The sequence below is a fragment of the Cyprinus carpio genome, chromosome B1 (genome assembly GCF_018340385.1).
Source record: "Cyprinus carpio isolate SPL01 chromosome B1, ASM1834038v1, whole genome shotgun sequence".
NCBI lineage: Eukaryota > Metazoa > Chordata > Actinopteri > Cypriniformes > Cyprinidae > Cyprinus > Cyprinus carpio.
The window spans coordinates 36223999-36249343 of NC_056597.1; the positions used below are offsets into that span (position 1 = coordinate 36223999).

The window sequence follows — 25345 nt, forward strand, 5'->3', positions numbered from 1 at the left end:
GTGTAATAATTATGTTTAAAATAATAATAATTATAATAAAATATGTGTCTAAATGGCAATATTTTATGTGTATGAAATATTTTAATTATACTTTCGTTAACTGAAATAAACCTGAAATAATATATATATATATATAATATTATATATATATATAATAATTATAATAATAATAATAATTAAAATTAAAAATTATCCCTATAAATATAAAAAAATCCACAAATTAAAAAAAAAAAAAAAAAAAAACTAAAACTTTTAACATGTATAAAAATTATAATAATAATAATAATTAAAATTAAAACTTTTGCCTTGGCAACAAATGAATATAAAATAATTTTAGGTCAAGTAAAACTTAAGTTTAACTAAATCTAAATAGAATTATTTACAAGAACTTCAATATATAAAAATGGCAATAGAACATGACAAAATTACTAAAACTTCAACTATATTAAAATATAAAAATATGCTAAATTCTTGTTTTTTGTTCTCAATTAACAATGAACAGAAAATAAACAAAACACATATCAAATATATCTTAATCAATTATCAATGAACAGAAAATAAACAAAACACATATTAAAGAGATGGATTTTCTGAATTTTATTAATATCAATTTTATTTTATTTATTTTTTTACAAATAGGATGTGTTTTTTTGTGTGTCCTTATATAGTCCATGGTCATGTATGAATGACACTGAAGAGGTCAGAGGTCATTTACCAAACATCAGTTGTTTGCTGTAGTTTTGTCATCTGTAGAGGGTTAATGAGCTTTTGAACACATAAACAGACACAGTTCTAATTAAAAATGCCCCGCTCCCTCTTCATTTCCAGTGAGAGGAGCGTGATCACTGTTTTCAGAATCATTAATAATTCAGCTCGGCTCTGCAGTTATCACTCGTGTGAAAAAACACGGCTGCAGGAAGTGGGACGGCGGGGAGAGACGAACATTATCTGTCCAAAAACAGACCCCGAATTTACCTGAGCACCCAAACATCCTGCAGATGGGATCTGCGTTCCTGAGCTCGCAACCTCAAGGTGATGGGTTCGGTCCCCAGTGATAAATGCATCTGAAATGTAGGGCCCTATGATTTCAGCAATGCAGAAAACAACAAACCAACCACATCCACATAACTAAACTACAGTGACAGTGACAGTGACGTGACATTCAGCCAAGTATGGTGACCCATACTCAGAATTTGTGCTCTGCATTTAACCCATCCGAAGTGCACACACACAGAGCAGTGAACACACACACACACTGTGAACACACCACCCGGAGCAGTGGGCAGCCATATGCTGCGGCGCCCGGGGAGCAGTTGGGGGTTCAGTGCCTTGCTCAAGGGCACCTAAGTCATGGTATTGAGGGTGGAGAGAGCGCTGTACATTCACTCCCCCCACCCACAATTCCTGCCGGCCCGAGACTCGAACTCACAACCCTTCGATTGGGAGTCCGACTCTCCAAAATCTTCATTGTGATCCTGCTTTCGGGAGACATAAATACATCTACAACATCTCCAAAACTGTTCTGAGAGTACTGAGCATTTCACCATTTCATCTGAGAGAAACTATATCATATACACTCAGAAACTTAAAAGGTAAAAAGTTTGTTTATTTTGACCAGAAAAATGTTAATACACAACACACAATTTCTGAGAAAAAAAATCATAAGACTATTGTAAGAATCAATTTGAATAAATTAAGTTGTTTTTATGCATTCAAATAATTAACATGTTAAAACACAGAATTCGGTAACAATAAAACATATGGTGAGAAAAAAAAATCATAGGACCCTAAATGTCATTTTTGTTCAACTTTTAATAAATTGATGTGAAATTATATAAGTTCATGTTTTAATCAATTAGACATGCTTTTTGATTAATAAAGTTAAATTTAACTATTTAAAAATTAGTCCAGAAAAAAAACTAAAAATGAAATAAAAACTAAAAATAAATGCACTCCAGAAAAATTTAAGTGGAAAAATTTGAAATTTGAAAAAAAAAAAAAAAAAAAAAAAAAAAAAAAAAAAATATATATATATATATATATATATATATATATATATATATATATATATATATATATATATATATATATATATATATATATAATATATATATATATATATATATAATTATTACATTTATGTGAAATTGTATAAGTTTCATGTTTTTAATCAGTTAGACATGCTTTTTGATTAATACAATTACATTAATTAAATTTTAACTATTTAAAAAGGAGTCCAGAAAAAAATTAAATGGAAAAAACAGAATTAAAAAAAAAAAAAAAAAAAAAAAAAAGACTTTGGGAAAAATACAAAAAAAAAAAAAAAAAAATCACGGGGCCCTAGAAATGCTGCTGAAAGCATCTGCTAAATGAATAAATGTGTCTTTGACTCAGGCGTCACCAACGAATCTCTGTTACCCATCAGCCCACAGATCAGCTGTGAATCACAGCGGCACGTTTGAACCCTCCGCTCTGACTCAATGTGTGCTTCATTCAGAAAACACTGGAGTTCGAAGGGTTAACTGAGCTTCATCTGAAGCAGCTGTGAGTTTGCTGCTAATCACACTCCACAGCAGCAGTGGCACTCACTAAAACTCTTAGTTTTGCATAACAAAGAAACTGGTGTTAGTTGTTTGAAAAAGTAAGTCAGATATTTCGTAAATTTAAAAGTAATCATCATTTCAATGAAAAAAAGAATTCTGGAAATGTCAGTTACAGTTTTTCTTATTCTTTTTCACTTCCAAACACTGTAAATGTAACAGTATTTTACTGTAAAATTGATTAAATGAAATGCCCCAGTGGATCTATCGCAGTTTTTCACCATATATAGTAAGAGAACTGTAGCTTTTTACAAGCTTTTATCATTCAAATCACAATATTTTTTTTGTGTAGCGTCAGCTGATCTGAATGAACATCGATCTCTGCCCTTCATACGGCTCTGCGCTCTTTGAGTTTGTATTTCTGTGTGTGCGGCAAAAACCTAATCCTACACGTCCTTCACAGAGCCTCTCTAAGAGCTCACGCTGTTCCTCAGAGATCATCTACTGTCATTTATCTACAAGAGATTTGTTCTGCTTCTGCCCAAAACCTGCTCATCTTGAACCAGGAGCCGCTAACATCAGCACTTTCCTGATCACTTTTTCAAAACTAGACCAACACAACAAAAGTAGATCACTCTCATTAGGATTAATGAAGACGTGCTCCGGTGTTGAGGAAATACAACACACTTTTAATCAGCTGCATCTAAACCAAAATCACATTATTTGGAAATAACACATGCAAATTGATCGCTTATTTTGTATTTAAATTACTTAAGGTATACGTAACATTTAGGGAACTAAAATGAGTAAACGTTTGGTAAAAATCCTCAAAGAATTGCTGTTATCATTTACTCATCCTCAAGTTGTTCCAAATAAATTTTCTTCTTCTGTTGAACACAAAAGAAGATATTTGGTTACCAGCATTCTTCAGAATATGGTCTTTTTGTGTTCAACAAAAGAGAAACTCAAACAAGTTTGAATCTACATGAGGGTGAGAAAATGATGACAGTACTTTCATTTTTGGGTGAACTATCCCTTTAAATTGTATCTAATATCAGCATTATATTGATCCTCACTCATCCTGCGCTTTACATATCTGCCATGATAAACTAATATCGGTTGAACATTGATGCTTTAAATAACCTGCTACTTACAATTTAGAAGTTGAAATTCCCATTTTAACATTCTCACAACCAAAATGAGCCATTTTTAGAATATAAATGACCCGAGCTGAACATAGAGACCACTGGTGCTGATCTGCTTCTGATGCTTTTGGGAAAGGCAGACCTGGTTCATCTGCTGTAGACATGAGAAGAAAACAACAGACAGCCCATGACTGCGGTCGCTGATGAGCGTGATCTCAGCGGAGACATCTGCTCCACAACACGACACACTTTCATCAAGCAGATCCCCACTGAGACGTTTAATTCTGTCAATGGCCTTTTATGCTTTCCTTATTGAATTATTCCTCTCCATGTTCCTGCGGGGATCACAGATACATCTCACATACATATTAAACAGCCAAAAATAGTTGTACAGCCTGATGCCGCAGAAGAGCATTTATAGGTTCAATAACGTGATATGAATTTTAAAATGATGTCCTGTGATGTCATAGAATATTGAATATTATAAATATACAAGTTTCATGTTTGATGTTATTGAACCTTTTTGTCACAGAACAAGTCCCATAGAAGTCAATGGAACGGTTTTAAGTTTTTATGATGTCATTGAAGTTTTTTGGGGGTTCCGCAATGTTACACCACAATAAAACAGGGCATAAAAATATCCCTAAAAATTTCCAAATAAACACAATTAAACATTTTAATTCCATAATTCCATCACGTCTAGAAACAAGTCCTAAAAATATCATAGAACCTGCTCAAGTTCCTGTGATGTCATTGAACTTTCTGAGTTCCACAATGATACAGAAGATTTAAAGTAGTGTAATATTGTTCTTTTAATATTGTTTGAACATTCTTAAAGGCAGTTGTGAAGTTCTCGCAATATTATGTGCTACATTTCAAGAATGTGGGAACCATTTGTTTTCCACATTTCCCAAAGTCATAATGTTTTAAAGTTTTTATGATGTTAATGAACCTTTTTGAGTTCCACAATGTTATATTTTTATTCTTTTTTTTGTCCATATGGTGTTTTTTTTTTTCATATGGTGATACATTACAACTCAAAAAAATCAAAAAAAAAAAAAAAATTAAGTTAATATAAATGTTTTAGTTACACTTTCCCAATAGTCATGGTAGAACCTTTTCAAATTTATGTTATGCCATTGTAACTTTTGAATTCCACATAAAATAACATTTTAAATCCAAAAAGTCATAGTAGAACCATTTTAAGTTCTTTATGATGTCATTGTAAATTTAAGTTCCCATGGTGTCATAGAACATTTTAAAGTTCTAAATAGTCATAGCAGAACCTTTCCAAGTTGATGTCATAAAACAACCTTTTTTGATGATCTTTACATATTTACTGATGCTTTAAAGGGGTCATATGATGTTGCTAAAAAGAACATTATTTGGTGTAATGAAATGTGTTTATTATTATAATGACTTATACTGTCTTTTTAAGGGCATTGCACCGTGTAAACATTAAAACGTCTACATTTGTGATCGGAGAGACAACAAATAACAGGCACTACTCTACACTGCTCAAAACTCACATTTGAATCATCAGTGGGCAAATCCTTTAAATATGAAACCGTACTTACAGACTGTGAGTCAGAAAAGACGGCATTGTAATCTTCTCAACCAGGATCAGGAAACAGTCCTCCATAAAATGTACTGCACACATCTAAATATTTGGTTTGAACTGTTCTGGAACAGTGTTGAAATACAACTTAACCACTGATTTCTAGTCGTGTCCTCTTTTGGAGGCCAAACAAAGTAGTTTCGCTTTCACAACGAAACACACAGTGTCTTCACAACAACAATACTACAGCCAGAATCAAAGTTATGTCTTCTTTCTTTGAGTGAACATTTGGGTGGTGTTATACAAATCTTCCCACACAGTGATGTAGACATGTGGGGGCGTGTTTAAACGAGGCTTTTAGGAGGGTGTGGACAAGTATTAACTTCTATAAAGAATATCTCTTTGGGTTTGAGACTTTAGTCTTTTTAACTTTAGGGATCTAATCTATTCACGAACAGCTTGTAACAAGAGAAAGGGAAACTTGAAATCGCATCATATGACCCCTTTAAAGAAGGAAGATCTGTTTTACTTTTACTTTGGAAATAGATGAGATCTAAGACTAATACACTAATATGAACAATAATGTAACATCAAGAACATTTCTGAATCTCCATAGAACCATATATCCAACATGAGCATCTCCCACACAACAGCATCTGAGCAGAAATAGCCTCGAGACTGTGTGGAAATGCTCCAGTAGGCCTTCAGCTCCAGCATTCAGCATCACAGAAACACTTCTGACACAGATCACACTCACAGACACACTTCTGACAGCAGACATTGACGATAACGCGCTGACAGATGCACGCGCATCATCTGCAGGGTCAATGAGGAAGATAAACGAGTCGCGCTTACCTGCAGCATCTCACTGAGCAGCAGACACCGATCCACAGAGACAGACCCAGAGCGCGACAGGAGGAGACACACGGAGACCCGACAGTCCTGCCGTCGATGTGTGCGAGAACAATCGCGCGGATGCGGGAGCGTTTCCAGTGATGTGGGTGAGATGAGCCATCTACACACGCTCACACATGCGGCGTGGAGGCACGAGAGAGAGCGAGAGCGAGAGAGAGAGAGAGAGAGAGAGAGAGAGAGAGAGAGAGAGAGAGAGAGAGAGAGAGAGAGAGAGAGAGAGAGAGACTGGTGCTCTGCGCACTCAGCATTTAACCACATCACTGCCGGAGTCTCTCAACAAAGCCGAAATATCACTTTATCTACACATATCAGTCTAATTGGACCGAGATGGATTTATCACACTGCTACCCTGTGCATTGCAAAATTACATAAATCACACTTAAACTAGTACATTGATAATAGGCTACAAAATATAGACCTAAATTCATGACTCAATATTGTGACAGTGCAAAGGTACTGTGTCACTGATTGATGCTCCTTTGTTAATGATAGCGAATTAGTAAAACTTAAGGGAATTAAAACTTAACCTAATATTAAAAATATATGTTTTCCGATCTGTTTAATTAGGTAATACTTAAAGGAAGAGTTATATACACATCTCGAAACGATATTTCTACGTACCTGTCTTAAAGGGGTAGTTCACCCAAAAATGAAAATTCTGTCATTAATTACTCACCCTCGTGTCTTTCAAACCCGGAAGACCTTCGTTCATCTTTGGAACACAATTTAAGACATTTCTGATGCATTCCGAGAGCTCTCTGACCCTCCCATAGACAGCACGGTCCTAACACATCAAGGCTCAGAAACTTAGCAAGGACATCAGAAAAATAATGTGTCCATGTGACATCAGTGGTTCAACTGTAATTTTACGAAGCTACGAGAATACTTTTTGTGCACAAAGAAAACAAAAATAACGACTTTATTCATTATCACCATGTATGACCTTTTTTTAATCTGAATGTAAACAATGGTTTGTCGTGATAACGAATGAAGATTTAATTAAAAAATTTTTTTTTAAAATTTTGGCACAAAAATATTCTCATAGCTTCGGAAAAATTACAGTTGAACCACTGATGTCACATGGACCATTTTACCAATATCCTTACTACATTTCTGGGCCTTGATCGTGTCAGGATCCTTGCTGTCTATGGGAGGGTCAGAGAGCTCTCGGAATGCATCAAACATATCTTCATTTGTGTTCCAAAGATGAACGAAGGTCTTACAGGCTTGGAACGACATAAATGTGAGTAATTAATGACAGAAATTTCATTTTTTGGTGACCTATCCATTAATAAGGCTGTAGCTTCGGTCTGTTGACTTAAATTTTAACCATCACCGGTGGCAACCACATTTAACCAAGCTGCTGGTTTGTCATTAAAATAATCTAAAAAGTAAAAACGACAATTTTTGTTTTTAATTTATTTATTTATCAAGTACAGCAAATGGTCATGGTAAAAAAAGGAAGTATTTTACTTATTTATTTATAAAGGTTTGGTCTGCTATGCTGTATTACTAAATAAATAAATAACTCTTTATTTTAATTATTTTATTTTCTGCATGTATGTTACTGCAGTTTTCATAATATACTGAAGTATTTGCAATTTAAATGTTTATTTTAGCAGAAATATACCGATACCTTTGAATGGTCATTAATAAAGACGGTCAGATAGATACAGCAGGGGATAGTGATGAGAACCAGCTAAACCTTCAGCCTTTCAGACTTGAATCGCTTGATGGACAAGCTTATAGATTATCTCATAGATCATAAACCGAATCATCTCATTCAGTTGTTTCAGAACGAGTAGTTTAGATTTCCAGAACATCCAGAAACACACCAAAGGTTCTTCTTGACAAGGAAATTACATTTACTGACATGTGCAATTAAGATCTGACTCTTTAGACAGTAAATGAAGACAGACGGAAGTACTAATATGCTGTCTGAGGAGTGCGTTGAGTGTCATCGAGTAAATCACACAGAGAATCCACCATCCTCTCCATCAGCATATACACCTGAAACACACACACACACATGACTAAACATGACAGTATGAATCATGACTGGATGTGTGAATGCGTGATCAAACATCACGGAGGAGTGTGTGAGGGTTTGAATGTGTGTCATGACAATAGCTGTGATGTCACAATCACCTGCTATAGTCACACAACTATTATATATACATATATATTACTGTTCATTACTGTTATATTTCTATTTCAAATAAATTATGTTCTTTTGAACTTTCTATTCATGAAAGAATCCTGAAAAAAAGTCAGCACTGATAATAATCAGAAATGTTTCTTTAGCAGCAAATCAGTATATTAGAATGATTGTAATAATGCTAAAAATTCAGCTTTGATCACAGAAATAAATTACATTTTAAAATATGTTCACATAGAAAACAGCTATTTTAAATTAAGTAATTTTTCACGGTTTTTACTGTATTTTTTTGACTATAATGCACATGTACCTGTGTGTGCAGCAGCAGTCTGTATCTGTCCTGTAGTTTTTATTAATCACCACTAAAGAAGCAGTATTCCTTCCTCCCCTCCTCTGGCACATGTTTCCTCATGCTACCACATTCCTACACACACACACACACACACACACACACACACACACACACACACACACACATACACACACACACACAGAGTATTGAAAGCACTATTTGTAAGTGTCCAAGTATAGAGAGTCAGTCTGAGTGTTTATACTGCCGCTGTGTGTGTGTGTGTGTGTGTGTGTGATAGAGTGACAGATCAGAGAAAGAGCGAGAGAGAGAGAGAGAGAGGTTCACACTGTTTTAGCGGGTGTGAAAGGGTGCGGCTGTCCTGCGCTGAGAACAGTTAGCATGCCGCCCACAGAACGTGAGTCAGCGAGAGACGGGCACTGGTGAGTGAGGATCACAAACCACACGCTTCACTCTCTGAGCAACACTGACAACTCAAAGACTGATGCTTGATGGTTACTAGGTCTTCTGGGTGGTTGTTAAACAGTTAAGGTTTTGTGAAGATGTTCTTGGTGGTTGCTAGGGTGTTCTGAGTGGTTGCTAGGGCATTATGTGTTGTTATGCAGTAGCTAAGAACTTCTGGGTGGTTTCTGAGATGTTATGGGCATGTTTTGTTCTGAGTGACCGCTGTTTGGTTGCTAGGGTTTACTGGGTGGTTGTTATGCAATTGATAGGGTTTTGCTGAGACATTCTTGGTTGCGAGGGTATTCTGTGCTGTTGCTACACAGTTGCTTGGGAGTTCTGGGTTGTTGCTAAGATGTTGTTGATGATTGCTAGGGTGACCTGACTGATTGCTAGGGTGTTCTGGGTGGTTTATGTGGTAACTAGGGTGCTCTGAGTGGTTGCTAAGATGTTCTTGACGGTTGCTAGGGTGTTTTGACTGGTTGCTAGGGCATTCTGTGTTGTTATGCAGTAGCTAAGGACTTCTGAGTGGTTGCGAAGATGTTCTGGGTGGAGCGAGCATGTTCTGTTCTGAGTGACCGCTGTTCAGTTGCTAGGGTGTTCTTGATCGTTACTAGGGTTTTCTGGGTGGTTGCTATGAGGTGTTTGTTATGCAGTTAATAGGGTTTTGCTAAGACATTCTTGGTTGCTAGGGTGTTTTGATTGGTGGCGAGGGTATTCTGTGCTGTTGCTACACAGCTGCTTGGGAGTTCTGATTGATCCGATTGCTAAGATGTTCTGGCTGATTGCTAGGTGTTCTTGGAAGCTGTTATGTTGTTGCTTAGTTGCATTGAGTGATTACTGTGCAGTTGCTAAGGTGTTCTGGGTGGTTGCTAAGATGTTCTTGGTGGTTGCTAGGGTAACCTGCAAGGTTGCTATGCAGTTGCTAGGGTGTTCTGGGTTCTGGTTGCTAAGATGTTCTTGGTGATTTCTAGGGTAACCTGCAAGGTTGCTATGCAGTTGCTAGGGTGTTCTGGGTTCTGGTTGCTAAGATGTTCTTGGTGATTTCTAGGGTGACCTGACTGGTTGCTAGGATGTTCTGGGTGGTTTATGTGGGTGGTTGCTATGAAGTTTCTAGGGTGTTCTGGGTGGTTTCTGAGATGTTCTTGATGGATGCTGGGGTTACCTGACTGGTTACTAGGGTGTCCTGAGTGGTTGTTCTGCAGCTGCAAGGGTGTTATGGGTGGTTTATGTTGTAACTAGGGTGTATTGGGTGGTTGCTGTGCAGTTGCTATGGTTTTCTGGGAGTCTGCTATGCATTTGCTAGGGATTTCCGTGTTCTGCTTGCTAAGATGTTCTTGGTGGTATTTAGGGTGACCTGACTGATTGTTAGGGTGTTCTGACTGGCTGCTATGCAGTAACTTGGGTGTTCATGGTGGTTGCTAAGATGTTCTTAATGGTTGCTGGGGTAACCAGACTGGTTACTAGGGTGTTCTGGGTGGTTGCTAAGATGTTCTAATGTTTGCTATGGGACCTGACTGGTTGCTAGGGCGTTCTGAGTGGTTGCTATGAAGTTGCTAGGGTGTTATGTGTGGTTTATGTTGTATCTAGGGTGTTCTGAGTGGTTGTTATGCAGTTGCTTGAGAGTTCTGGATTCTGGTTGCTAAGATGTTCTTGGTGATGGCTAGGGTAACCTGACAGGTTGCTAGGGTGTTCTTGATGGTTGCTAGGGTGACCTGACAGGTTGCTATGGTGTTCAGAATGGTTGCTATGCACTAACTAGGGTGTTTTGGAATTCTGCTAAGTTGATCAGCAGATTCTCTAGTGTTCACCAACAGGTTGCTATGCAGTAACTAGGGTGCTCTGGCTGGTTGCTAGGTGTTTCTCCCGGTCTGTGTGATTTTGTCAGCTTTTTTCTGCTCCAGCAGGTGCTGTGAGGGAAGTGCTGTGTGTGTGTGATGAGGTTTGCTGTCCTCTGCTGGTGAGCAGCATCACCTGCACTGCTCTGGTCTCCTCAAGCTCTCTGACACTTGCACGTCTCCTCTCGTCCTTCATCAGCAGGGCTCCTCTTCTCCGCTCCTCTTCATCCTGCTCAGCTGCGGATCAGCACAGTTAATGTCAGACCTTAGTCTTTCATGGGTGTGTGTGTGTGTGTTTGTGTTTTGTCCTCACAGGTGTCAGTCCAGCTGTTGTTCTCCTGAAGGCCCAGCGAATGTCTCAGTCTCACAGACTCACAGACCAAACCGTCCAGCAGCTCCCTCCACAACTGCACACTGCACACACACACATCATCATCATCATCATATTCATCATCTTCATCACGAGGCGTGTGTGTGTTTCACCTGACGTTCCGCGCTGTCACAGGTGCGTTGTGTATCTGCGGCCGCTGCAGCTCCAGGATCAGAGAGTTAAAGCGGCTCAGACTCATCTCTCTGATCTCGCCATCGCTCTCAGACATGGACAACAGCACCTAGTGGACAAAACACACACACAACGAGTTCAATTAAACATCGTTTACTGTTGCTCACTGGCTGTTGGGACTGAATGGAGGCGGGGCTAATTTGCGTATTCATAGATCCATGTATAGTAAATGAGGCAAAGGTGTAGAGTTACATTCAAGCTATATCAAGGCATGAAAAAATGACTTTCACTAGAAAAAAAAAAATTTAAATATGTAATTTTTATGATCAAAGATGAGTTTTAACCGATACAGATTTGGACTACAGGGGGACTTTAATAAAACTACATGAGCCATGTGCACTACTGTTATGCTGGTCTTTTGTCACTCTCAAGCTTTCAAGGTTATTGAAAGTGCTGCGTGAAGATTGTGTCCCACCAAAGAAATAAAGTCATATGAGTTTAGAGATACATGACAGTGAGTAAATGATCACAGGAACTACACACTTATTCTGGGTGTACAGCTGTTGCACTATACTCAGATGTTATTACTGCAGCTAAAATAATGTCACTTTTTCACATTACAGCTTTGAGAATGTAATTTTTTGCATTAAAGTAATGATGATTTTTAGGAAAATGTACTTAAATGTAATGGAAAGTAATGTCAGAAATGTCATTAAAAAAATAAATATTTTTCTCCCTTTTGGTTTTGGGGCGAGCTGAGCGTTCTTAAAGCACATGCAGTCAGTTGATATGAATGGGGCATTGCTGTGTTACCTGTCCGAGTGTGTTCAGTGACAGATCCCACAGCGGAGCATCTCCTGACCCCTTGACCTGCTCCCACAGGCCCCGCAGCGCCTCTACAGGCTCACGCTGGTACTGCAGCTGCCAGGAATAACACAACCAAAGCCAACTGTAAACTGTTAGAACAACATGTTTCTGCCGCATTCATTTTGGCAGGATGGTCTGTCAGTTCCAGGTTCAATAAGGCTGTTCTCCGGCGGGAACATGAGGGACTGACACACACTGAGCTGTACTAAGAGCCTAGCTGATTATGGCTGTTTGTGTGGAGGCGAGTGTGTGTTTAACACTTAATGTAGCTGATTATGTGTGTGTGTTTAACAAGACCGAACAACGAGCAAAAACTAGAGGAAAAGTCCAAATGTGAGGCTGAAGTTCGTGCATGTCATAGTTTACAGAAGACGTACAGATGACCTCGACCTTCCTGCTTATGCATGGAAAAAAAAAAAAATTATGAAACTTTGCAAAACAAAAACGACTGGCAAATATAATACATGACTCATTTATACAGTGACCTGGCTGAATGACTTTGTTATTACTTCCTTTCATATTAAAGATGATTATTATTATAATGGTTATGAATTAATGCTTTATGGTGCAAATATATACTAGATTGGAAACAGCATTATGTTTATTATGTTGATTAAATGTAAGCATCTTGTGAACTAAAGTGCACCACTGCACTGTTTTGTATTTCTGTATGCTCATAATAATGAGGAGAATCTTTTCATCAAGCAGTTTTCAGGGCTGATGAGGATTCCAAGGTTTTCTGGGTAAATGGTTGGCGTCTGACTCACGGCTGCAGTGAAAGCGCTTCAGCTTCTTACTGTGCAGCACTGGATGATTTAATGGCACTTGATATCTGTACATTATGTTGTCTTGTGAAAACACTGATTGATTTCTTGTCTAAGCTTGTATATTGCAGCTTTGCTGTAATGCATTGAAAGGGACCACAAGCCATGAAGCTGTACTTTAAATTGATTTAAATATATGTTTTTATATCATTTTGGAGAGTGTCAACAATGCATTGTACTCCTTATCATGTAACACACAGCATCCTGTGGCTTTCCCCATCACTCTTATAAATTGACAGCAACAGCAAAATGATAAAATTAAAGTTCATCAAATATTATGAAACACAGACATGAATATTATGTATTATAATTGAATATTACATATTATCTATCTTTTAAAATTTATAGAATATATTATTGTGTGTGTGTGTCTCTCTCTCTCAATCTCTCTCTCTCTATATATGTGTGTATTATATATTGTATGTTATATTTGTATGTAATAAATACATACATAAATTATAATATCAAAATATATAATAAAACATGATATTAATAAAATATTAAATGACTAATTAAATAGTATATATGTATCTAAATATATGAGTTTTATATAATATATAAATATATACATACATATGTAACTATAAAATATAAAAAGAAATATAAAAAAAATCATAATAAAAAACATACTGTTTAAATGTTATATAAAATAAACACTTGACATATAGACTGGGGAAAATTTACAGAAATAATATTGTTATAACATTTATGAAAATCTAAAAACTAAACACAAATATTGTTATTAATTAATTAATCATTTCATTAATATATTTTAGACATTATTTTTTTTATTTAATATATTATTCCATTATATAGTTAAAATGTATTTTAAAAAAAATATGACAGTAAATAATTCCTATAGCAACTGATGCAGCCAAAAACCTGGACTTGTATGCATATCTTTAATTTGTTTATATATATATATATATATATATATTTTACAATCCAGATATATATATATATATATATATATATTTTACAATCCAGCAGCTTTAAACACGGCTCATCCAATCAGATTTCAGAGCTATAAAAATCCGTTTCATAATGTGGTTTTGCCATATAGTGACAGCAGGTTATGAGTGGCGTCCTGCGGTGAGATCGGTGTGTGTGATGGTGTGTATGTTGCTGTGATCACGTACATGAGGGTTGAGTGTGTTGAACAGCTCCTCATCTGTGATGTAGAGATCAGCAGGAGAACTGGGCCGTTCTGGAGTGTGAACTCCTCTCAACAGATCCCTGACCATCCGTCCACACAGCGCCACGGACGCTTTCTGCTCCAGCTCCTTCTGCACACACACACATACACACACACACCATCATTTTAACTTAAAGAATGCTTTCATTGCTTTAAAAGAGACACACACACACACACACACACACACACACACACCTCCAGTGCGGCTCTCTGCAGGGCGCTGTTGTCCTGCTCTAAAGCCACGCCCCTCAGAGTGACCCGCAGTGAGGCTCCGCCCATCAGCACCGGGTGTGTGTGCAGACGCCAGACTTCTGTCATGATGCCCGCAGACGCGCTCTTGAAGATGAAGCTGATGTGTTTAGTGCTGCCGGGCAGAATCACCGCTGACAGAGAGCATCAGATAAGAGTTTACAAGAGAGAACAGAGGATCATCAGATTGAGATTTTACATCAAAAAAGACATTAAAAAAATTAAAAAATACACTAGCGTTCAAAATGTTTTTTTTTTTTTATAAATTAATATTGTTAAACACAAATAGAAACATAAAAAATACTTGTATTTCAAATAAAAACATTTATAATGTTTCAAAAGATATCTAGGTCAAAATAATGCTGTTCTTTTGAACTTTCTATTCATCAAAGAATCCTGAAAAATAAAATGTATGACAGTTTCCACTAAAATATTGGGCAACACTAACATTTTCAGCACTAATAAAAATCAGAAATGTTTCTTGAGCAGCAAATCAGTGTATAAAATTGATTTCTGAAGATCATGTGACACTGAAGACTGGAGTAATGATGCTGAAAATACAGCTGCGCATCACAGAAATAAATTAAACTTTAACAGAGATTCACATAGAAATGCAATATAATATTATATTATAATAATATTTTACTGTTTTTACTATTTTTTTTTTTATCAAATAAATGCAGCCTTGGTGAGCAGAAGAGACCTATTTAAAAAAAATTTAAGGTTTCTGCTGAGAGGAGTTCACACTCCCGAACGGCCCAGTTCTCCTGCTGATTAAAAATTAAAAATCATAATGATTCCAATGAGGTTTCTGATGTCAGCGTGTGTGTGTACCTGTAGTGCTGTTGAAGTAGAAGTGTTGAGTGAGTGTGTGTGTTTGCGTCAGTCTCTCCCAGCTGTAGTAAATCGTAGTACTTCCTTCATTCTTTAACTCCAGATCAGCTCTCACACTCTGTCCTGTGACCGTCTCAAACATCAGCCTGACAGAGATGCCCTCCTGCCCCTGACACACACACACACACACACACGTTACATGCTGTATGAGTGGTAATCTTGTATCTTTATACTAGGATACATGAACCACTAGAGACAACCTTGTATCTTTATACTAGAACGATGAACCTCTTGAGACTGCAGTGTTTTACACCGTTATACTGTGTTACTTTTGAAAAAATCTTATTCAAAAATTTGAATCTGTTCATGTCAAGGCTTAGTTACATTATTTGCAGTTGCCAGGCAACATTTCAAATCCTTTAAAAACAGTTTGTCCAGAATTTTGAAAAAAAAAAAAAAAAAAAAAAAAAAAAAGTTCTGAAGGTTTTTAATACTTCATCAACATGGCAACATTACGAATCAATGAACATGTAGATGGAGTGTCTCTGGCTGGTTCTTCTCTCTGAACTGGACACAGAGTGGTGCTGAGTGACTCATGTGGTGATATAAGATCTCCCTCCTGCCGCCCACCTCAGACCTGCAGTGCTGTTTCTCTCTTCATACCTGGTGGGAGGAAGTGCTGCCGGTCCAGAGCGCCAGATCTCCACAGACCCTGAGAGCGGGACGCAGCTCCACGTCCATCAGCACGTCCTCATACAGCTCCAGAGGAGCTCTGGAGGAGAACACAGACAGGTCAAACACAGAGCAGTCACATCAGGACGAGAGTCACAGGAGACAGAGTCGTACTGGTTCTCCTTCTGCTCTTCATCCTCGTCCTCTCTCTCGTCCGGCAGAGGAGAACGTGAAGATACGGGAAGACCAGACCCGACCACCTCCAGACCATCAGCCTCCTGAAACAACACAGATCAGAGCTCTGAGACATCTCAACTGCTCCTCATACACAACACATCAGACTCCAGCGGAGATGTTTCTCCACAGAACAACTCCTCCACACTCTCTTACTGTACGACCACTAGTGACTCATTTGTGTCTGTTTTCATTTCTCCCAGGAGAAACATCTGAGACACACTACATTAGAGCTGTGAGATAGGTTTCAGGAAATCCACTGAGGAATAAACACTCGAGTGAGTGTTTGTGATGATCAGCTGAGAGGTTTTATTTGAGAAAGTAAATCAGATCTGCAGATGAGCTGCAGAAAAGTACAGCAAGTCAAATAGAGTGAACCCCCCCCCCACACGCACACACGCACACAGATCATCTTCTCACAGACTCAACAAATTAATAAAAAGAAATCACAAAAACCATAACTCAAAATGAATTATAGATACAATGTATCATAAAGAGAACGTGATGGATGGATGGATACAATGTATCATAAAGAGAACGTGATTTAGCTGTCTACCTTTTGAAATAGAGCAGAGGGAGTCTATATGTGTAACAGAACACTAGCAGCTGTGTGCCGATGTGTTCCCAGAGCTGGTGTTTCTGTGAAAATGGCTAGTAATCACTGCAGGAGATGCGTGGATCTGCTCTCCGGGGGATGATGGGTACATGTGTGTGTCTGAATACTAATACAGATCACACTATAACAACAGCAGCAGCAGCCTCAGACTCACACTCGGCCCGTCCAGATGAGTAATGAGTGGAGAACATCACATTATAGCCTGGAGAAGAACTCGTCCAGTATTTAGGTGAATCACATGCACGTGAATGAAGTCTTTTAGCGAGCTCGCGTGAGGCAGCGCTTTTAGCGGCAGCACGTTTCACACATGAAGGTATTGATTGGGAACTGAAACATGTGAAGGAAACACTGCTAATGAACATCTTCAAACTGTCAATCACTCAGGATCTCTTTGCTGTGCTTGAAACGGCTGAATGACTCTTCCTTTTTCTCTTCTTCACAAAAGGACTAGTTGGAAACCCTTAATGTACAGATGCCTTTCACACTGTGTTCTGAAGAGACTTTGTGCTTTCATCAGCTTTATATTACAAGAACATTAAGATTAAAGTTTCTATCATCTTCTATCAACTTATAGAAGTGTCAGTAAGATTTTTTTAATGTTTAAAGTCTGTTCTGCTCATTGAGGCTGCATTTATTTGATCAAAAGTACAGTAAAAAAGTGAAATATTTTCTAGGTTAATATCTGTTAAAATGTAATTTATTGCTGTGATCAAAGCTGAATTTTCAGCATCATAACAGAGTCACATGATCTTCAGAAATCACTCTAATATGCTGATTTGCTGCTCAAGAAAGATTTCTGATTATTATCAGTGTTGAAAACAGTTGTGCTGCTTCATATTGTTGTGAAAACTGTGATATATTTTATTTTCCAGGATTCACAGATGAATAGAATGTTCAAAAGAAAACATTTTTAAATAGAAATCTTTTGTACATTATAAATGTCTGTACTGTCACTTTTGATCAATTTAATGCATCACTGATGAATAATTGTAATATTTAGAAAACAAATTAAAAAATCTTACCATTGCAGTATTTTGTTAGAAATGTTTGCCCTACAGAATCTAAGTGAAATTGACAGTCTAAAAGTTAATTTCTTATTTCTTAAACTAATGCATTTGGCAAATGCTTCAATAGAAAATGACTTATTCAAGGTTACATTTCAAGCATTTCCTGGGAATCAGACCCATGATCTTGGCATTGCTTGTGTCTTTCTTTTCTCTTTGAGTTACTGAATGTGTCTATTTGTGACAGTTTCACATGCTGACACAACCAGACAAATCTACTTCACTTCTCATTAAACAATAACACCAAATATTAATCAACAATTTTAAAATCAACAAACACTCAAGTACACTCACGTTCACATTTTGAGCAGTTTCTGCCTACTCATTAGGACCAAATGTCCAAAGAAGGACAGAAAATCCTCAAATCAGTGACAGCAACTTCCATAAACATACTGAATCAAGTCTTAATGGATGTGCAGAAAGGCAGAAATGTTCAGAAAGCGACGGTTCCCAGAAATCAAAGCGGTGTGTCTTACAGGAGGACTGAAGTCTCTCAGCACGTCCTTGAGCTCATGAAGACGCTGCTGCAGGTACGAACTCTGATTCCAGCCGCCGTTCACCTCCTCGCACCCCACATTACCTACAGACACACACAAACATCACACCGCGTTCCTCATATGCTGTGTACTTGAAGATTGTGTGTGACAGGCTCGTGTTGATCATGTTAGCGTGAGCGTGTGTACCTGACTCCAGACGTGTGCTGAGTGGCTGAGCCACGCGTGTGACGGCGGGACGGTTTCCTCTCTCGGTTTGGGTGAGAGTGGCTGTGATCCCGCTCATCTCATCCCCGTAATGCTGCGGGACGCTCCAGAACTCACTGCCCACACGATGACCCTGAAACACATGCGAGGAACAACCAAATACAACATGAGATTCAGCACACAAAACCTCTTTCATTCGGTGTGAGATTCATGTGCTTCCATGCAAACTGACTTATCCACACATTTGGTCATAAAAATGTTCCCTATGAATCAAACTCATGATCTTGACATTACAGCACCAGCTACTAGTCGAGCTAACTGTGCTCTAGTATAACAAATTTACCTTTTTATTAAAAGCCAATATTAGCCATTATATGTCATTTGTAGCACTTTTTTTTGCCCGCATAATTGAATCTCTGTGCATTTGTGTCAGAGGCTTCAGTTAAGTGTGCAAGTGAAATAAATACAGCTGAACATAACTTTAGGACTAACAGAGCTGGCTCTGATGAATGTGAACAAACCACTGCAGAAGAGTTCTCCACTATAACAGCGCTAAATATAAGCAGTGACTCAAATAACGCCTTCCTGGAAACATTCCAGTTTTAGTCTGAACTCAAGTAGAGAAGATATATGCAGCTGAGGAGTCACAGGATCGATCTCTGCCCACATGCTGTGATATAACACTTAAATGATGCACGGAAACGGTGTGGTGACCTCCAGTGCCTGTGGAGGCCTTCTCTCTGCTCGAGATGGACACAGAGCAGGTCTGACAGTGTAAAGGGGACGAGCCTCACATGTCCTGCGCTAAGAGCGGGCAGCGCTGTGCTGATCAGATCCCTCTGCTCCTGAACCCGTCTGAATGTGCTGGAGCGGTTCATCAGTAAAGACCCCGCTGGCTTCTGCAGGAACCCTGTGAAACACACAGTATGAGATCCACACATGACGACAGGAGCAGCAGCAGCCACCGCAGAGGCCCTTTGTGCTGATGCTTTAGATCAGACAGACATCATCACAACACTCTATTACTGCAAATAATCCTGTTACAAAACACCCCATGTGAAGAGTCTGATTATGTGTTTTATGTAATGACACACACAAATAAAGGTTCGCTATAGGAAACGACCTTTGATTGGGACTGGAGTGGCTGGAGTGTTTCTGACTCATCACTTCAGCAGAGCTTCTCCATATATGGAGACCAGAGGAGACCGGTCTGGTTATATAAACATACAGCAGCCCGTCAGACACAGACTTTTTTGAGATTATAATTTATATTGGGCTTTAGAAACTCAAAATGCATTATTTCAGGGGTTTGAGAGCAGTTTGTCTACATTTAACAAATATAATGATAAGTATATAACAGTATATTTGTATATATGTATGTATATATATATATATATATATATATATATATATTAGGGCTGTCAAATGATTAATCACGATTAATCACATCCAAAATAAAAGTTTTGTTTACATAATATATGTGTGTATACTGTGTATATTTATTATGTATATATAAATACACACACATGCATGTATATATTTAAGAAGAATATGTTATGTTTATATATTAAATATATTTATATATAATATAAAATATAAGAATATAAATATATAAATGAATATACATGTAAATATTTTCTAAATATATAATTTATGTGTGTGTATTTATATATACATAATAAATATACCCTGTACACATACATATATTATGTAAACAAAACTTTTATTTTGGATGTGATTAATCGTGATTAATCATTTGACAGCCCTAATATATATATACACAAACGTTTGGGGTAAGTAAGGTTTTTAAATGTTTTTGAAAGAAGTCTCTTCTGCTCACCAAGGCTTCATTTATTTGATCAAATCATACAGTAAAAACAGTAACATTGTGAAACATTATTACAATTTATAATAACTGTTTTTTATGTGAATATTTGTTCAACTGTAATTTATTTCTGAGATCAAAGCTGAATTTTCAGCATCATTACTTCGATCTTCAGTGTCACATGATCCTTAAGAAATATTAATAATTTGCTGATTTGCTGCTCAAGAAACATTTCTGATTATTATAAATGTTGAAAACGGTATATTTTTGTGAAAACTGTGATACATTTCATTTTTCAGGATTCTTTGATATGAAAGAACAGTTTTTAATCATTTGTATCTTATTATTTATATATTAAACTGTCACTTTTGATAATTTTAATGCATCCTTGATAATTAAAAGCATTAATTTATTTAAAAAAAATAGCATTCTTAGTTTTAAATAAAATAATCACTTTAAATTTTCATAAGAAGCATAAAAAATTAAATGTAATACTCTGACATTTGTTGAATTCTAAAGTAAAAGACTCATATGTATTTCATCAGTATCTTAAGCATGCACATTAATTCTGACAGGCTGAAAAACACATTCTTCACTCTATGAGTAATGCACCAGACAGACTCACGTGAGATGAAGTCCTGCTGTCTGCGTCTCTCTGTCATGTGACGGCCCCAGTGCTGGAGGGCGTGGCTCTGATGGCCCTGCCCCGTTTCTGAATGATCTCCGGCCTTATTGTCCTCATTCTCATCCTCCACCCACAGAGGGGGCGGTTCCTGTCGGTCTGGAATCCTCTGCACCAGCTGAGAACGAGTGTAATGGAAGATTTCAGTAAAATATCTCAAACTTTTAGAGCAAGTATAATGATTACGAGCCTGTAATTCTTTGCGTTCCCTAAAAATATAATTGGCTTTTTTGAAAGGATGTGCCATTTCAGCTGTCTGTGACCCTCACCTCTGTCTCTCCTCGCAGCTGCATCTCTGTCCTGAAATCCTCCAGGCTTCCCAGAATGCTGTGCGGCAGCACCATCCCCTGCACGTCAAACCGCGGCCCACCGGGACCTTAGACATACAGAGAAAGTTTACACTGAACTTCCTGTTCTGACCTGAAGCCACGCCCACTTACCTGCATATTCAGATTGATGGGGCGGGGCAACATCTAGTGGGAGGGGCCTCGCTACGGTGACTCTAACCACTCTGCTGACCTCGTCTGGGGGGCGTGTCTTACGGACGTAAACACGGGTCATCGAGGTAGGCTTCTGGGAATCGGAAGGAGGTTTAGGGACTCGCAGCTGCAAAGAAAAAATAACAAGACATGATATGGAAACACCTCCAGCTGTAACACCAGTGTGAATGAGGGGTAAAACACACACACTCACACACTCTCTCACTCACCCTCTCCAGGTCTTGAGCTGTGATGGCCAGACTCTGGATGTCGTGTCCGCTCAGAGTGGGACTGTGGTCTTCTTCACCCACACATGAGGATGATGATGAGATCTCCTCACAGCCCCCCAGCAGCTTCTTATCTGACACACCAGAGGAGAGAAACCACAAACCCACACACCTGTGAAAACTACTAAACCAGGTCTGTCAAAAGATTTTAATTATATATTGTGATTCATATCAAGATATTGTGACATTTCATGTTATTCATTTAACATTTTCAATTGCTTTTCAAAGAAAGCATACTTTGATTTTTGCAAAAACATGCATGTGTTTTTAAACATAACCTATAATTTGCAGTGTTCAATAATGTTCAAAAGTTAAGATTTTGTAATATTTTGTAATATTTTGCTCACCAAGGCTATTATATGATCAAATAAACAAAACCGTAAAAAGGTGAAATATTATTACAATTTAAAATAACTGTTTTCTTTGTGAATATACGTTAAAATGTAATTTATTGCTGTGATCAAAGCTGAATTTTCAGCATCATTACTCCAGTCTTCAGTGTCACATGATCCTTCAGTAATCAAGTATAAAAGAACAGCATTTATTTGAAATAGAAATATTTTGTAACATTAGAAATGTCTTTACTGGGATCAATTTAATGCATCTGCTGAATAAATAATAATAATAATAAAATAAATAAATAAATGTGACCCCAAACTTATGAACGTAGTGTAAATAGTGCAAATTTACTTTCCTAATCAAACATAAAAATATTCTTAACTCTTAACTTTATTAGACACATTTTAACTCACAAAAACCAACTGCTAAAAGGTCATTACAGTATGTAGTTTCTGTTAACAATGTATATACAATCAAGAGTAGAAAAAAAAACATATACCCACAAAAGAAGATAAACACAAGCTCTGCTAGTGTAAATGTCAGTAAGTGACTATCAAAGCAACGAGACAAAAACACTGACGTAAAGTGATGAGGGTAAATAATCATATCTGACATATGATCAAATATGACAGCGGCTTTTAGCTACGGAAACACCTGAAGGCGTATGGAAACACACAACAGGCCTTTCATATGTGCCTTTTATACTTAGCTCTAGTTTGGGAAACAATATTCCCCCAAAGTGGCAGAAAACCAATTAAAAATGAATGCATTTTAATGCAATATAACAACAAATCATTATATTATATTGGTTTAGGGGTAGGGCACTGGAAATATCATTAGTTCATTATAAAACAATAGAAGTCGATGGAAATTCCCACTCTAGAACAAATGTGTGTTTAGACAGAGAGAGAACAGCACACTAACCACATCAGACCAAACACAAACAAACAAACACAAACTCTACACTAACTCCAGCTGACCACTCACACACACACACACACACACACACACACACACACAGAGGTGACATGCTGTTATATAAGCCTGCACATCCTCAGCGTTCTGGAGACGGACGAGCGTTGCCATGGTAAAACACAATAACTTTTCTCCATTCAAACACACACATCCCAATGTCCTCTGCTGCTGCCAGTCTTTCCATCTGAGGAGTCAGAACATCCTGTTTAGTTTCACAGCCGAGTGGAGAAAAGAGGTGAGACTGATCTCAAGAGTACGGAGGATTCACAGGAGGACAACAAATGAGGGAAAGTCTTATTCTGCTCCATCTCTCTGACAGGAGCATCGTGGACCGATTACGGGAAGTGAGAAAGTGAGGATGACCAAAGACCGTGATGTGCTCATATCATGTCATATTCACACACACACACAGAGAGAGAGAGAGAGAGAGAGAGAGAGATAGAGTCTGGTCAGCTATCCTTGTAGGAACTCTCCATAGGTGTAGTGGATTTTGTACTGTACAAACTGTATTTTCTATTGCCCTAAACCTATCCCTTACAGGATACTTTCTGCATTTTTTACTTTCTCAAACAACAACAACAACAACAACAACAACAACAAACTCATTCTGTATGATTTATAATCTTTTGTACAATTCAATTTGGGTCCATTTAGGTCCCCACCGTGACACGAGACCTCATGAGTCTGTGTGTATTCAGGATCTATAAACCTGCACACACACACACACACACACACACACACACACACACACACACACCAGTGTCTCATGTCACATATTATAAACACACAGCGACTTCAAAGAAGTAAGTTAACGTTATTTGGACACTTCAGACACACTTAGATACGTCTTTAGATCATTTCATTAGACAATAAGCAAGTGCCATTTATTGCAAATACACAGCACAGGTTTGTTATTATTCTACACTGTATATAAACCGAATTATAAACTGCTTGATCTGGTGTCGGTTTATTCCTTGAGGGATATTTGAGAAGGACTAAACATGTTCAGAAGTTGATATTAATATGATAAGTTAATACCTGATGGAGATCTCGTTTCTCGTTTATTAATCCTGCTGCTGGATTTCCCGACACTCGCCATGAAGCCAGACCTCAATCAAACAAACAAGATAACACCTAAAACTATGCTGAACCCCAGCAGGTGTGTTATTGCAGAAAGTTTACACGGATAGAGATCCGCTGCAGCTCTGTTTACAGCGCCTTACTTCCGTGTACAGACGCGTTGCCGTAGCAACGGTGCAGTGGCTCACGCGCGCAGCAGTTCGCGCAAAACAAAAAAATAACACAGTGTAAGATGAGCTAAGTTTAAAGATGAGGACCGTTTTAAAATCTTAGTTGCTGTAGATCACAGATTCAAATGAGGAAAAATAAAAAACATAAACCAACAAAGAAAAACATTGTTCCGAAATTCCATTTGCTTAATTGTTTTTTGTTTATTTGATCAATATCGTGACAATGTTAGGTTTTTTATTTTTGTTTGTTTTTTGGTAGCAACTAAAGTAAAAATGCATATAAAAATGCAATTACTACAAAAAAAAGTATAGTAGCCTACCTAAAAGGCTAAAACGATGTGGCTTTACAGAAAGACATTCGAATGCTGTATTTATTTATTTATTTATTTAAATCATTCATATATATATATATATATATATAACAGACTTTAAAAATGCATGGAAGCGAATTTTTAACGACTACTAATCCTCAACCAAAAAAACCTAAACCATTAATAATAAATTAATAATCGATCAATATTGTGGGGCTGTTACGTGTTTGGAACAAAACATTAAAAATGGAATTCTTACAAAAAAAAGTTATATTATAATTAATATAATTAATATTATATTATAATTAATATTTATAATGGACATGTTATGGATATTTCAAAAACTATAAAAATACTTAAAATAGTGTGGCTTAACGGGACTTCATTCTTTCATTCATTCATTCATTCATTCATTCATTCATTCATTCATTCATTCCTTTTTGTTAAAATGAATAAATAAATAAATAAATAAATAAATAAATAAATACCTGCAAAAAGGTTACCTGCATGTCACTTTGAATAAAAAAAGTGTTT

The 25345-nt window shown here is 37.3% G+C and overlaps 1 protein-coding gene across 1 annotated transcript; it reads right to left on the bottom strand.

The window, feature by feature from the left end:
* Nucleotides 1–7575: 7575 nt before the first annotated feature.
* LOC109071247 (mycbp associated protein) lies at nt 7576–24490 on the bottom strand. Its single transcript, XM_042717300.1, is given in 19 exon segments — nt 7576–8168; nt 8627–8740; nt 11042–11142; nt 11219–11319; nt 11389–11516; nt 12221–12328; nt 14238–14384; nt 14489–14676; nt 15377–15545; nt 16040–16148; nt 16223–16326; nt 18439–18542; nt 18646–18796; nt 19458–19573; nt 21114–21288; nt 21440–21546; nt 21611–21776; nt 21880–22010; nt 24289–24490. Coding segments are annotated over 19 exon segments (2364 nt in total). The 5' UTR covers nt 24350–24490; the 3' UTR covers nt 7576–8084.
* Between the last annotated feature and the right edge of the window lie 855 nt (nt 24491–25345).